At 56.4% G+C, this 13,963-nt stretch overlaps 8 protein-coding genes across 8 annotated transcripts; 4 read left to right on the top strand and 4 right to left on the bottom strand.

Annotated features, from left to right (window-relative positions):
* Position 1: 1 nt before the first annotated feature.
* Positions 2 to 1,752, bottom strand: C8Q71DRAFT_834374 (GroES-like protein). The gene is made up of 6 exons (XM_047926411.1): positions 1,708 to 1,752; positions 1,405 to 1,650; positions 1,204 to 1,352; positions 907 to 1,147; positions 365 to 852; positions 2 to 294 (listed from the first exon to the last, which is right to left on the bottom strand). Exons 1-6 carry the CDS (start codon positions 1,735 to 1,737, stop codon positions 129 to 131), a joined length of 1,320 nt encoding a protein of 439 aa, XP_047779292.1. The 5' UTR covers positions 1,738 to 1,752; the 3' UTR covers positions 2 to 128.
* A 1,707-nt stretch (positions 1,753 to 3,459) lies between these two features.
* On the bottom strand, positions 3,460 to 4,263 carry C8Q71DRAFT_586440 (uncharacterized protein). The gene is made up of 4 exons (XM_047919535.1): positions 3,942 to 4,263; positions 3,841 to 3,892; positions 3,594 to 3,767; positions 3,460 to 3,535 (listed from the first exon to the last, which is right to left on the bottom strand). Exons 1-3 carry the CDS (start codon positions 4,093 to 4,095, stop codon positions 3,605 to 3,607), a joined length of 369 nt encoding a protein of 122 aa, XP_047779291.1. The 5' UTR covers positions 4,096 to 4,263; the 3' UTR covers positions 3,460 to 3,535; positions 3,594 to 3,604.
* A 682-nt stretch (positions 4,264 to 4,945) lies between these two features.
* C8Q71DRAFT_723448 (uncharacterized protein) lies at positions 4,946 to 6,277 on the top strand (the record flags this gene model as incomplete). The annotated part of the gene is made up of 3 exons (XM_047921584.1): positions 4,946 to 5,263; positions 5,311 to 5,425; positions 5,493 to 6,277. 3 exons carry the CDS (start codon positions 4,946 to 4,948, stop codon positions 6,275 to 6,277), a joined length of 1,218 nt encoding a protein of 405 aa, XP_047779290.1.
* Positions 6,278 to 6,737: 460 nt separating this feature from the next.
* Positions 6,738 to 7,773, bottom strand: C8Q71DRAFT_857437 (uncharacterized protein; the record flags this gene model as incomplete). The annotated part of the gene is made up of 4 exons (XM_047927412.1): positions 6,738 to 7,118; positions 7,193 to 7,420; positions 7,480 to 7,586; positions 7,650 to 7,773. The coding sequence occupies 4 exons, from the start codon at positions 7,771 to 7,773 to the stop codon at positions 6,738 to 6,740; spliced, it is 840 nt and encodes a 279-aa protein (XP_047779289.1).
* A 228-nt stretch (positions 7,774 to 8,001) lies between these two features.
* C8Q71DRAFT_756862 (ML domain-containing protein) lies at positions 8,002 to 9,019 on the top strand. The gene is made up of 5 exons (XM_047923635.1): positions 8,002 to 8,244; positions 8,296 to 8,408; positions 8,463 to 8,542; positions 8,595 to 8,686; positions 8,739 to 9,019. The coding sequence occupies exons 1-5, from the start codon at positions 8,124 to 8,126 to the stop codon at positions 8,849 to 8,851; spliced, it is 519 nt and encodes a 172-aa protein (XP_047779288.1). The 5' UTR covers positions 8,002 to 8,123; the 3' UTR covers positions 8,852 to 9,019.
* Positions 9,020 to 9,359: 340 nt separating this feature from the next.
* Positions 9,360 to 10,040, top strand: C8Q71DRAFT_706834 (exonuclease RNase T and DNA polymerase III; the record flags this gene model as incomplete). Its single annotated transcript, XM_047920525.1, has 2 exons — positions 9,360 to 9,569; positions 9,630 to 10,040. 2 exons carry the CDS (start codon positions 9,360 to 9,362, stop codon positions 10,038 to 10,040), a joined length of 621 nt encoding a protein of 206 aa, XP_047779287.1.
* A 602-nt stretch (positions 10,041 to 10,642) lies between these two features.
* C8Q71DRAFT_857434 (uncharacterized protein) lies at positions 10,643 to 11,064 on the top strand (the record flags this gene model as incomplete). The annotated part of the gene is made up of 2 exons (XM_047927411.1): positions 10,643 to 10,854; positions 10,914 to 11,064. The coding sequence occupies 2 exons, from the start codon at positions 10,643 to 10,645 to the stop codon at positions 11,062 to 11,064; spliced, it is 363 nt and encodes a 120-aa protein (XP_047779286.1).
* Positions 11,065 to 11,252: 188 nt separating this feature from the next.
* C8Q71DRAFT_857433 (glycoside hydrolase superfamily) lies at positions 11,253 to 13,565 on the bottom strand (the record flags this gene model as incomplete). The annotated part of the gene is made up of 18 exons (XM_047927410.1): positions 11,253 to 11,286; positions 11,352 to 11,397; positions 11,459 to 11,474; positions 11,541 to 11,628; positions 11,745 to 11,802; positions 11,858 to 11,914; positions 11,973 to 12,039; positions 12,101 to 12,133; positions 12,190 to 12,245; positions 12,306 to 12,352; positions 12,409 to 12,474; positions 12,527 to 12,704; positions 12,757 to 12,844; positions 12,908 to 12,920; positions 12,972 to 13,159; positions 13,218 to 13,304; positions 13,356 to 13,379; positions 13,434 to 13,565. The coding sequence occupies 18 exons, from the start codon at positions 13,563 to 13,565 to the stop codon at positions 11,253 to 11,255; spliced, it is 1,278 nt and encodes a 425-aa protein (XP_047779285.1).
* Positions 13,566 to 13,963: the final 398 nt, after the last annotated feature.

The raw sequence follows: 13,963 nt of genomic DNA, 5'->3' as shown, positions 1-13,963 counted from the left end.
TGTGCCCGCAGCCCATAAGTACCAACAAGGACACACGAACGACATGAGAATTACGGCATTACAGAATCGTACATCCATACTGGTACAGTGATACAAGCTACTTCCGTTCCGTTCAAACCGCTCACCCCTTAAACGCTCGGCCACTCTGACACCCGTGTCGTCTTCGGGAGCCCGGGGGCCGGCGGGTTCGAGAACTTGGTCTCGACGAAGACCTTCTCTACGCCGTTCTGACGCTTGTCAAAGGCCTCGTACAACTTCACGAAGTCGTCAATCGGCACACGGTGCGTAATCATGCTGTATCCCACACAAACGCAGTCAGTACCACACATCAACGATACAGGAATGGAAGTCGGAAGCCACGTACAAAGCGGGGTCAAATTTGCCGGGGATGATCCAGTCATAGAGGATCTCCTTCCAGTACTTGTGCACCGGCGCTTGGCCGTTCCCGATGAGGCGCACGCCCTTCTCCATGAGCGCACCGATGTTGAAGTGGTTCGTGTACCCGGCGTAGGCCGCGATGATGCCGCAGTTGCCACCCTTCTTGACGGACATGATCATCTCGTTGACGATCTCCGACACATCCGTCTCGAGCATGAGCGCCTTCTCGACCTTGTGGATGATGCTCTTCGGCTGGTGGAATGTGCCCGCATCGATGGCGACGTCGAGGCCGCCTGGCGCGATTTCCTGGAAGCGCTTCACGACGTCCTTGTGCTCGGAGAAGTCGATTGTGTCGATGCCTAGCTTGTTTTTGGCGAAAGCAAGACGCTCTGGGATGCGGTCCACGCCAATGACACGCTTTGCACCCTTCGCGAGTGCCCACTTGGCGACACATTGGCCAATTGGACCCAAACCCTGTGGAGCGAGTCAGCCACAGATTGCTCATGTGCATGCAACGAGTTGACCCACCCAGACACCGACGACGTCGCCTTCCTTGACGCCAGTGTCGAAGACGGCGTGATACGACGTGGGGAGAACGTCGGAGAGGTAAAGGGCCTTCTCGTCGGAGACACCCTCGGGAATGGGGAGCAAGTTCACGTTACCCTTGGGCACGCGGACGTACTCTGCTTGACCGCCTGCGAAGCCGCCGGTGAAGTGGGAGTATCCGAAGAACCCAGCGTCGCGGTGACCATACATCGCATTTTGCAGCCTTTTACGGTCGAGTAAGTCATCGGGAATTGTGTATGGCACAAATGGATTGCTTACGATGAGGGATTGGTACGATCGCAGAAGGAAGAGAGCTTCTGCTTGCAGTATTCGCACTCGCCGCATGCAATCTGGAATGAAGAGACGACACGTTGGCCGACCTGGAGGTTCTTCACGTTGGACCCGATGGCGTCGACGACACCCATGAACTGCCTGAGAGTCAGCACACGCTTATATGCGCGAGTGAAAGCATATACGGACTTCATGGCCCAGGATATCGCCCTTCTGAAGATTGACGATCTCGCCGTTGTAGAGGTGCAGGTCCGAGCCGCAAATGGTGGTCCCGGTGACACGGAGGATGACATCGTCAGGCTCGCTGATGTCTGGGATAGGAGCGTCGATGAGGCGAACGTCACGGGTGCCGAACCAGGCGAGGGCCTTCATGGTGCTGCCATCCTGGCGGACCTTGTACTCTGGGCGGACGACGGTGGGGAAGTCGCCCATGGCCTGTGGGACATCGGTGAGCAATGCAAAAGACGTCGTGCAGCAGTGCTAGACACGTACGCTCTGGGCTGCGTTCGATGCTGCCTGCATGGTGGTGGTGGTGGTGGTGGTGGTGGTGGTGGTGGTGGTGGTGGTGGTGGTGGTGGATTGAGATGTTATAGGTGGTCGGAAGAGGGTCGTGATCAAGGTGCGTCGTGAATTGTGTTCCCCAAAGCGAACCGTCGGTGTCTTATATATACTGTATGCCGCTCCATGGCTGGTGTGGGTGCAGGGAGGCGCGATGAACGCTGGCATGACGTTCCTCCTTCGTCGTCTGCTCCGTGACGTCACGCGCCGTCGTGCCGCATCGCTGTCGCGCCCCACGTGACCGTTCCCGACGCCCACCATAGCGTTCCGAGCTCTCCACTCAGCCAGATACATTCTTCAGGATCTCCTGGGGTTAACAGTTCAGACGTTCTTCCGGCTCGGCTCCGCGGTGGTTGGCCATAGTATGACCGCCGATTCCAGCGAACTCCACCTGGTCTGCTACTTACCGGCTCTCGGACGGTCACTACTACCGGCGCGCATCGTATCCATCTGCGGAAGACGGGAAACTTCGGCCGGTTTACTTTGTTTCTAGCCTATGTTGGCGGCCACTTGAAGCAGGATGTAATTGGACATGTCCCTTCAATTACCTCCCCTTTTCAAAAGATGTATACATTCATCTGTCAGACACAGCTCTGACATTCAGGTGACGCCGACTACGGCTCGGTGACCTTTGATGTTGACGGAGACGCGGCTCTCGCCGTCCACCAGTACATATCGTCGCCTGAAGTCGACGGACGAGTGTCTCTTTGTCAAATGTACACGGACGAGGTGAGCTCTGCTGGACCCGCTTCGCATTAGATCCGGATCCTTGTTGACCTTTCGTCAGACTCCGCGCCCAAACATCGGACGTTACCGCCGGTGAATTCAAGTGTCCCGCGTTCATTATCTAGACTCTCGATCGCCAGGTCTTGAGGTCCCATGGTCATTCGCAAGTTCCCTCAGTACTCACGGCGTTACCTTCTCCCTCTCACGCCCGTCAAGCACGTTTGGATTCAGATAGCCTGTTGCATTCATTGAAACAAACTCAAGGATTGCAAAGCCGCGCTCATCGACCACGAAAGGCCGGCCCCCACCGAAGCGTTGGCGATACCAGCACAGCCCAGTCGACGTCGCGACGCGAAGCAGATTTGTACTTGGTTGGTGTTCGTCAAGATATCCGAGGTGCTCGAGGTGCTATGAAGCATTGCACAGATGATCCTGGGCCTCAACGCTACAAACCGGCGGTACCGAAACCGGCGATCTCACTACGTCAGGCCCGCTGGAAGGCTTTCGCGGCTGCTCAAGAACCACAGCTTTCAAGGTTTCCCCGAGCATGAGGTACGAGTGCAGCAGCGACCCGTTGTTCTTTCCGGCAGCATAACGACCACAGACGCTCACAACACGCCACCTCGCGGTAGCCACGACCGTTCAGCGTTGCCAGTTGGTCATCCCAACCTTCCTGCGTTCCCAAGCGCATTCAATCCGACCCGTGTCATCACACACGCGACTGCCTCATTGCTGCAGCACCTCCAGCACGCGGATCGCGGACAGCCATGCCAGCAGCGGGCGGCGGCGACAGTGCGCCTGTTGTCCGTTATTTCGAGCGATAATATAACCTACGCACAGCAGTGTGGATATAGCAATTACAGTGCAGAGTAGCAAGCGATACGGTAATAATTGACTGGCACAGCGTCCGATGCAACGTCGCCCAAGTGCTCTCGATGCGGGATGCGCTCCCCTCCTGGACGTACAGACTGCAGGGTGTACGTCGTCATGCTAGGGAAGTAGACTGTCTTGGTATATGCGGTAAATAGGTGGCTCTCTGGCATCGATGTGGCGTGTCAGTGTCGAATACAATATGTTCAGTGGGACAAACCTACCAGAGCCAATGCTACGAGTCGTTCCACATGCAGAATCGCATGTCTCTCCATAACCGGTCGACGGTGATGCCGTGTACTGGTCTCCTTGGGTCTGACGAGGTTTGCGAGATGGTGTGTGAGCGGCTGGGGAAGAGCTGGGAAACAGCGCAGTTGACGTCTCGCCACGTCCGTGCTCTGGCGAAGCCATCAACAAGGTCAGAGGTTAGGCATCAGTGAGGAAGAGGAGGGAAGAGCAGCCAACACTCACGTTACGTTCGCAACCTTCGACCGTGTCTTTAGTGCGTATTGATAGACCGAGCCTGCGCCTTGCATCAGCGACCATACCATATCCATCGTAGTGCGACTGACCTGCGTCCAGGACGAGCGTGATGCTCTCGCCCGGATGTAGTAAGACGATCGCGCCCGAGTTCCGGCCATAGTTGCGCAATAGCTGCACGGTCGCGCAATCATGCGTGTCGTTCGTGAAGTCGAGCAGGACCTCATACTGGGTGCTCGCGGGCATGTTTGCGGCCGGTCAGCGGAAGACAAAGAGGCTGCGGTCTGTGGGCGGCGTCGGACAGGTGCAGCAGAAGCGAGCGTGTCAGTCTCGAGAAGGAGCGTGATATGGGGGCCGATAGTCGAGCGCGAGAAGACGAGAGAAAGAGCGTAACGCCAGAGAGGCACAGAGATGCTCGTCCTGGTGATGACGGTCGCTTCGAGCTTCTGCGGGCCGTTCGAGAATGAAGGTTACGGCACGGCTGGGCCTTCTCGGTTCTGAATCCTCCGGCGGGTACGCCCCCTGCGTGGCGTCAAGCTAGAGTCCGACTGCCAGAGCTGCTGTGCACGCCGCGGGACACAAATGAAATTGAGTGTATAAGGTAGGCGTGTCAGAGCGCAGGGACAGATGCCGGACCTGTTGCCACGTTGTGGGCGTGCTTATTGTGTGTGCAACGGCTCGCCGGCGCCCAGGACCCGCGCAGAGAATGGAGAGGGCCCAGAAGGGAGGCAGGTGCCTATAAGGAGGGAGGAGGGTGGGCGAGCGAGCGAGCACGCATGGGCAGCAAGGCCGCAGCGGAGGAGGCGAGTCGAGGAGGCGGCGGGGAGAAGGTGAGCAGGGAGCATCCGGCGCGCGCTGCCAGAGGCACTTGGCCCCGCAGCCACCGAAACGCGTTCATCCCGAGATTCACGCCCGATTTCCCCAGATCTCAGCCACCGGCGCGTCGCAGCCATATCTGGCAGCCCCTCCTACCGCTCTCGTTCTCCTCTCCCATCGCCCTCCCCCCCTGCTGCGAGCAGCCTAGTCCGGGACATGCACTCGTAACGGGTTTATAAAGTCGCCTATGACTTCCTCGTCTTAAACGCCGCTTACTGCGATGGCCACACCAACCTTTCTCGGAATCCCCGTGGAAGTGCGCTTGGTCATCTACGACATCTACTTGATGGCACACCAGAGGGTCAGGCAGAAACGCCAGCCGTCCGGCGGCCATCTCCGACTTCTGCGTACTTGCAGGCAGATACACGATGAGGCATGCCCAATTTTCTGGCGTTACGTCTCCTTGAGGAACGAGCTGGAGATTAATGCGTTCATCCTCAATGCGAACGAGGCCATGGCAGCTCGCGTCCTCTGGGCGGATGTTGCCAATGACGCACGTGTATTCATGCCGCTAGAGAAGGCGAAATCTATACAAGAGGTAGTGCCTATCGCTCACGTTGTGACAACTGTCTCATCGTTAAACAGGAAACGGGACGGCCGGCTCCTCTATCTAACTTACACCTCGCACTGCGGCGCATGCCCTCGTTGCAACGGCTGCGCGTTTTTCAATGTCGCCGTGGTCTTCCTGCCAACATACGAGGTGAGCATCCAGCGTACTATATCCGCACTACGGTTGCTAAGGAGCCGTTGTATATTTTGTTGTCTAGGCTCCAGAGAAGCGGGTCGCCTCGCGCTCGAATTCGAGTTTGCAATGTATCCCTCAGGATCGGCAACGCCTCTCTCGGCGTACGAGATATTCATGGACGCGGAGAGCCGTGTGCAGCCTTTTCAGGTCGTCTCACCGCGGTTCCTCGAGAAACTACGCCTATCGGGGGAGGTCCGCCTGCCCCCTTCCGTCGAGGCCCCGGCTCTGCGCCAGGTGACGCTCCACTCGATAACGGGCAACCACTTCGACCGCAATAGCATCGAGAACACCTTCCGTGGAGCTTCCCTCGAGTCCTTCCTGTACGCCCAAGGCCACCGGCTTGGGTTCGAGCTACGGAACCGGCACCTGGAGTCCGTGGTTGCTCTTTCTGGGTCGCGGCTACGCACGCTGGTGCTTCTCGGGTGCAGCCGTCTGTCCAGCGCGTGCATCGCGGGCTGTTTGGAACAGCTTCCCCTGCTGGAGGTCTTCGCGCTGAGCCTGGTGACGGTGGACGAGCTACGGACGAATTTCCTGCACTCCCTGCCGCTGACTGTCTCTGTCCTGAAGCTGCACGTTGTAAATGCCTGGTATGCGGTTCCTCTTCTAGCGGAGGAACGTGGTCTTTGCGATGCTCTGGAGAACTCTATCATGGTTCGTGAGAAGCCGCCGAAACGTATGGTATTGCATGTCCGGGAACGTCTGCTCACCGAAGAGGGGCGAGAAGAGAGGCTGTCGGGGCTTGCACGGCTTCATGATATTGATCTCTTTTTGAGCCCTTGGGAGAACGACTGCGAACATGCTTTGTAGCTTACATCGGTAGAGACGCGGTCCTGCGACATGCGACATATAATGCTAGCTCTAATGACGTTGACATACTCGTAGTTGGCGTCCGGATATTCCAGCGGGCTGTTGTACTTGTGGACAATGAATGCACACGCCTGGTATTGCACATCGTCAAAGGACTAGATATTGTTCAGGGGTAGATCCAGTCAATGGTCATATTCCAAGCCGCTAGCAATAGATTACGGCGTTGTCCATGGGCAAGTCCGTGGGGTACAGTAGGAACCAAGACAATGGGATAGCGAATAACGAATGTCTCTAGTCCGTGTCGTGGCGAATCATGGTGACGTTAGGCTATCCTTATAGTCGTAACCGTTTCCTATGTAAAGTGAACTGTTAGCACCGAAGGCCTGTCATGGGGACAGAGACTACGAACCCTGATAATATACATGCCTTTACTGGGTGAGCTGGACATACCAGGGCGGGCTCACGAGTGGTCAGGATAGTCTGTGCCACTATGGTAGCCATGGGTATAGCCGTCGTTCACCACCGCGGTCGAGCCAATGTTCTGTGCGCTTGTATCGGCATCGTGACGTTCTTCTGGCCTGTAGGACGTCTGACCGTAGCCATCGTATTCCCGGGGTTGATGAACTTTATTACCCATGACGGTGGAAACACTGTCAATGCTCTCTGACCTGTCATGGTACCCGCGAGGAGGAGAGTCCATGGATGTGTCCCAGGGGTCGGCGCGTTCGGTCAGCGGGATATCACTAGCAAGGGGCTTGGTGGCGTCGTACATGGAGTCGTACCGACTGTGGGCGAGCTCCTGACCCGCAATATAGGCGGAAAGGACGAAGTAGAGGTAGGCCTAGCGTCACACGGAATTAGGAGACATAGGGGCAGATTCCACGGAGTACGTGCCTGCATGATGGCCAGCAGGACCCAGAGGCCACCCATGATACCGACGTCAACCCATGGGAAGATGTCGCAGAGAGTAGTGGCCTCGTCCTGAAGGTCCGAGTCCGTGCCAAAGAACGTGGATTTGCATGCTGTGACCGCTTGACTGTGTCGGGCCGCTGACAGTATGATCCAAACTGCTGCAACGGAGAATGCACCCAGCGTTACGATGAGATGTAGTGTCGTGTAACGCCGGAACATCGTGGGCTTTTCCTGAAGCGAGTAATGCGAAGTTAGGCGATGCCCTAGCGAAGAGGAAGGTATGAGCTCACATTGCGGACTGCAGCGAATCCCATGAGCTGCAGGGCAGCTCCTACATAGCAGATGATAGCGGTAATCCATTTCGCTGCGGACGGTGTCGCAGATGCAGCACCAACGACTATAATCACACAGCACGACAGCGGTCAGTATATCAAGCATGCGTCTCGATCATGACACTCACTTGATGGTGTCGCTATTGAAAGCGTTCCAGCTACGATTCCGAGGACGAACTGCTCCGTCAACGCCGTGTAGATGCCCGTATAGATGACGGGGATTGCGCAGCAGCAGTATTCTCTGGGCTTCATGGTTGCGACCGCTTAGGCGAGTGTTCTCCCTGACGACCCAATATCGGGGTGGTAGGTATCCGGCTGCGAGTGGGGGGTGTCACTTGGATGTAGGGGAAGCTCTGCTGCTCGCCCGAGGATGAGAGTACGAAGCAGAGGTGGTGAGAACAGCAAAGGAAAGCGCAGCGCCAGCGCTCTATACAGGTGCAGAGCACGGCGCACAGCACGGAACCACCGCACCCCGATCGAGCAGGATGTTCCCACGCTATGCGTCACTGTCGGTGGCGTACCTAATCAGGCTCGCTTGAGGGCATGCTACCGAAGCGCGGCTCCTCCCCTCTTCGTTCTTAACCACCACCATATCCTCAGTCATGGCTCGCCTTGGATTCTTTGTACTTGTACTGTCTGCACTCGCATCTCTCAGCGGTGCAGTTCCTACGGAAGAACAGGTGGCTTTGGCAGCACCCGGCGACTGGAGTTGGAAGGACTGTGGTGCGTAGTCATTATACCCACGTCGAGCGGTCTGTTCAACTGGAATGTTAGGTGGCCCGTCCCATTTGATTCGCATTGACGACATCGCAATCACCCCTGACCCTCCACAGAAGGGACAGGAGATGAGTGTGACCGTCAAGGGCACCGCGAAGGATCAGATCGAGGTTAGTGTACCATTGCCCGACGCGTCACCCGTGGTTAACATCCTCGTCACGCAGGATGGTGCATACGTCGATGTCGTTGTGAAGGTTGGTGCAATCAAGATCCTGCAGAAGGAGTTCGATGTGTGCGAGGAGGCGTAAGTGCTATCGGCTAATCGTCGCGTATACCCCATGCTGAGCTTTCCGCAGGCGGAACGCGAACGCCAGCATCCAGTGTCCGGTACAGGAGGGGAAGCATGAGGTTACCCAGACGGTAGACTTGCCGAAGGAGATCCCTCCAGGTTTGTTGTTGCGTATCTCGCGCCCGTTCGCTGCTCACTCATATCCCCTTAGCGCCTTTCAAAGTCTCCATTCGTGGCTACACCGTGGATGACGAGGACTTGGCTTGCGTTGATATTGAGATTGACTTCCGTCCCAAGCGTGGCCTGCTGGGTCTGAGCTGGTAGGACGTTGATCATGCTCTGACTCGGCTAGCGGCTCTACAGTGACGTAAGGAGGACGACTGTTACGCTTTGAAGATCTGATTACTTTGCTTCCCTCGTGTATATCCTCACCTTGCATGTCTTGCTGTTGAATGAACCACAAGTCTTCATGGCTGCTTTATTGTGCGCTCAGTTGTTTACGAAGTGATTCTGAGTCAGCGGAACGACGCTACTGAGCTCACAAGGGGGCGCACAAGCGATGTGGGTGGCTGTTTGGGCGTTGTTGACAAATGTTCTGGCACACAATCCATGTGGCCGACGTGAACTCATTCGTAAATGACCATGCTGGTCGACACAGCAGATGGTATACAGCCTGATGAGCACCACGCTGAGACCCTTGCTCACGACTACGCGCTACACCTCCAGATCACTCACCCGGCCACTCTCTTCAAGATCGGTTCCATCGCGTGGCCCTAGAGCGGCCACATTATCAACGCATACCACCACACTCAGATCAACACTACCGAGATTCATGTCGGCATCACTGCGGTATCTTCTCATCCTCGATCTTGAGGCCACATGCGGTGACGATGTCGAGGGAGTAAACGAGATCATAGAGTTCCCGACCTTGGTGTATGACCTCCAGGAGGACAAGGTCCAATCCACGTTCCACGAATATGTCCGCCCTGTGGTTCATCCAAAATTGACGGATTTCTGCATAGACCTCACTGGAATAACGCAGGTAACTTGACACTGTTGTTCCTCCTCTTTTGGACTTCCACTAACGTCGCGAATCTGGCAGGATGTTGTGGACGCCGCAGAGCCATTCCCTGCCGTATGGGAACGCTATCAAAAGTTCCTCCGGGACAATGAACTCCTCGCAGACCCGGCATCCTTCGCCTTCCTGACATGTGGCAATTGGGATCTCCGCTCCATGCTCCCTCGCCAGCTAGACATCAGCGAGAGCGAGCACGGGCTCGACGCGTCCGGCAATCTGGTCGCGCCCTACAACCGCTTCATCAACGTCAAGGACGCGTTCCGGGCGCACTACAAATTGCGCTATCAGCAGGGCATGGCCCAGATGCTGCGCCGACTGAAGATGGAGCTCGAGGGGAGGCACCATTCCGGGATAGATGACTGCAGGAACATCTTGCGGATAGTGCAGCAGATGCTGGCGGACGGATGGCAGCCGCAGGGCTCGCTCAAGCCGTGATGGGAGTGATGGGAGTAGTGTATGTAGTATGATGCTCGTTGACTCGTCTCGATGCTTGCATGAAACACTAGCCATTTATACCCCCGCTCACCCCAAAGGCGTCCGTTTGACTCAGTCAGGTATGGCGGCCACATTGACCGAAACGTCAACCGGCGAAAGCTATGACAACTGCAGTACGGGTCTATCTGCAGCCGCGCGCCGCTACGTACATGCGGCAAACGTGATCAGTGCAAAGACAATAGAGAGCGCTCCACGTCGTGCGTCGCGAGAGCCATCCAGGCTCACATTCCCAGGCAGCCCCGCCTGCTCAATCGCGACGTCCTTGTTCGCCACGAACGCGCCAGGAATAGAAGGCTCAAACGCAACGAAGGGGGGGCCACGACCCTGTGCAGTGATCGGACGCCTTTCTTCAGCGTTCCTCTTTGGGAAGACAATAAAAGGCGCAGAGTCAACGCGGAAGCACCTCCATTCATTCTTGCCCGGACAGGAAGGTCCGAGCACAATGGGCCCTTGTGCCATTGAGCTACTTGAACCCTGAGACGCGCCCCGGCCAGCCAATATGCACGGCGGCCCCCCTCGCCCACCCTGAATCCGCGCCGATTATGCCCACCTCGACCGTGCCATACGAGATTCTGTTCGACTTTGTGAACGACACGGCTGAGCCGACGACGATACGAGTGCTACGACAGGACAACGGGACGCGGACCGGCGCGGCGATGCTGTTGCATGGCGGCGAGAACCTCTCGCTCGTCCTCACCGCCGGGACGCCATATAAATACGCGTTGGTGCAGGGAGGCACGGAGGCGATACTCTCGTAAGCGGATCTCATTTCGATAGCGAAGGGCGGAAGGTGAACTAGCCATATGGACGCAGCGTGAAGGTCTGGCAGGACACGCAGTACTGCACTTCGACCGCGTTCAGGAGATCGCGATCTGGGGGAGGGAAGGCGGGCGATCCGGGAAAGACGGCGATACAAGGCGTCGCTGTCGTATCATTAGACCACCATTATACGAACGGCAGCTGAGGGGTAAGTCCTCAGATTCTTCCATCAGATCACTGGCTTACGATGTGCAAACAGCCAAGCCCTTGTGTCCAAACACCCCATATCCACGCATCTGCGAGTGAGAGGCCATCGGGCGTCATTTCTCACTTCACAGCACCATAATGTATACCACATTAATTCATTTCGCATGTAACTGAGTCCATGTCCGATCAAGCCCTCCAGTCCTGCACGGTAGCAGCATCCCTAAACAAAGTCACGTAAGCCATGGCTGGTCGTACAGTGATTGGAGTCACATCACGACCACTTACACAAAAATGTCCCACACCGACGTCTGATTGGCGTAGACCGTGAAGCCTAAATAAACGAACTACGTCAGTCCGCTGTCGAACGTGAGACAATTCATTCGGAGCCTCACCGTCGTTCGGGGAAGCCTGCGTTATCGACGTGGTGTCAGCACGGAGGAAGATGTCCAGCATAATCTGGCAAAGACCACTCACCCCTTCGTAGATATCGTCGGTGTACTTGAGGACGCGGTTGCCACCGTCCTCAGTCAAGTTCAGCATGCCGAACTGCCATGGATGAATCCTGCAGACATCGCGTAAGCTCACGTCGAAAGCTCGTACAAGGGTTTTTGGAGGCTTACCCTCTAAGTAAGAGGGGTCAGTAACTGGACACATCATTCGATAGACAACAGGACTTACGCATGATTAGTAGCGATGGCGTAGCCGACCCACACGGGATAGATGGCCGTCTTATTCTCTGGTGGTCGGTGGAGTGAGCAAGTGTACTTCTACCACGCGAGCGACGATCCTACCTAGTCCCGTCACACCGAACTCTTCCATGATGACGGGCTTCCCGACATACGCAGAGGCTGAGTAGCGTGTAAGCCGCATGCAAGGATCGAGAGGAGTTGCGCAGTCGCAACGTACTGTTAGCATGAGCACCGATCCAGCCCAAGCCGAAGTCCCTGACAGAGAAGTTCGAGCCTGGGTAGTCCTATAGTGCCGCCCATGTCAACATCGGATCCACACTCTCAGATACGGTGCTGGACACATACGAGCTCTGGGTACCATGTTTGCGGATACAAGTGCTGGAACCCGACATCAGTAAGCCTACAGGAAGGAAGGGGGCATATACATTACGCACATAGGTCCCGAAGTCGATGTTCGGCAACGAAAGACTAGCCTCGAAGTCCTCCCCGGCTAGCCGGGATACCAGGTCTCAGTACCACTTGTCGCCCGAATCAAGCTCGTAATGCGTACCTTCTCCGTTAAAGTTGGAGTCACTAACCAGAGTGCCGTTGTACCAGCTGGTAACAAACGCTGTGAGTCGCCGGTAAATTTCTATGGAAAAAAACGAGCTCACTACTCGTCAGGCTGTGCCCAGTAAAATTGGCCTTCACCGCCGGTCGTGATCATGTGGTACGGGTCCCTGAGCAAGCATTTCAACCCGAGGACTCTGCGACTCGTCCCTTGCTACTCACAAGTTGCGCACAAAGTCTGACTGCAGCTGGTACCACGTCGTTAGCGTCTCCGATCCGGGCACGCAGTCAGGTCCGGAGGGGAGGCTGTCCCCGGCGCAGCGCGCCTCGTTCACGAGCTCCCAGGCGAAGACGGCAGAGGAGTCGGCGTAGCGGTTCACGATGGCCGTCACATAGCGCTCTGTGAGATGCGGTGGTTAAGGTTGGTGGCTGGAGGACGCGTAAGGACGTACGGTAGGAAGCGATGGTGGTGGGGTTGGTGTAGAACTCGTCATGGGTCGCGTCGTTGCCGATGATGTGGTAGACGTAGAGTTCTAGTCCCTGTTCCAATAAGTATCAGCAATAATTCCAGGCAGATATAATGGTTAATTTAAGGGCACGTACGCCGTATCCAATCCTGGGGTGATGTGAGTTGCCTCATATCTGGACTGTAGGACAGTACACGCACCAGTTGTTCGTGAATGTCAAGATGAGCTTGATGCCATGCTGTGCAGCGGACGAAACGACGTAGTCGAGACGCTGCAGGCCCTGCGGTCCCTCGTTCAGCGTCCAGTCGCTGTCATTCCAGACCTGGTAGTACGTCAGGTTGGTCGACAGCGCGGTCGACAGCTCTGTTTCGTTGATCGCGTTGAAGGCCTGCATAGGTACGGTGATGTGAGTTGCGCATGGCAAAGCACCGAAGTGTCTGACTGACCCAGGTACGCGCGACTTTGATGCCCGCGTCTGCCATTGTCTGGAAAGTAGCATCCACATCCTCGGGGCTAGTCAAGAGGGGAAGCCACTAGCGCAACCTTGAGGTTATAGAGCTAGATGTACAACACTGCTCACTCACGAAGGCATTGGTGCCCACGTAATACTGAAGTCATAATCAGGTGGCTGCTCGTCCATGTAGTGACTTAGTGGGACTCACAAAAGGCTGACCATCCAGTTCAAAGGCCTGTCCATTAGTAGTCACGAAACCTTCGGGCACGGCACGCTTTTGCGTCGCAGCCGTCGCCAAAGACACGAGCGAGGCCAGACAAGTGAGCGCAAGGAAACGCATGGTTGGGAACGATGAGGACAGCAAGCACCGCGCTACATCAACGGTATTTCTTCGCATTTATACGACAGGGAACACCGGCCTGAGCCAAATTGAGGCGGGGTGTCCTTCGAGGGGAAAATCATCGGACGAGGGTCAGGTGGTACCGACTCTATTCTCGCAGCGATGTGTGAATGGCAGGCAGCGGGGCTGACATCCGCCCCTGGTTTCGTGTCTGTGCCCATCTCTGTCGTGATGCGATGGTCGGCATCGAGCCGCAGTCAGGGAGAGGGAGCGGGCGTCGAGTGTCGCCAGTCAGTGTAGCACCGGTGGTTGAGTGAGCAGGTCATGAGCAAGGTACAAGGCCAGGCAAAACTGCACGTTGACGAGATGAAGAAGGCGCGGGTGATCTCCGGCGATAT

The sequence above is a fragment of the Rhodofomes roseus genome, assembly GCF_022264815.1.
Source record: "Rhodofomes roseus strain CIRM-BRFM 1785 chromosome Unknown C8Q71scaffold_9, whole genome shotgun sequence".
Lineage (NCBI taxonomy): Eukaryota > Fungi > Basidiomycota > Agaricomycetes > Polyporales > Fomitopsidaceae > Rhodofomes > Rhodofomes roseus.
The sequence above is the reverse complement of the archived record's forward strand: the minus strand, read 5'-3'. Positions and strand labels throughout refer to the sequence as shown.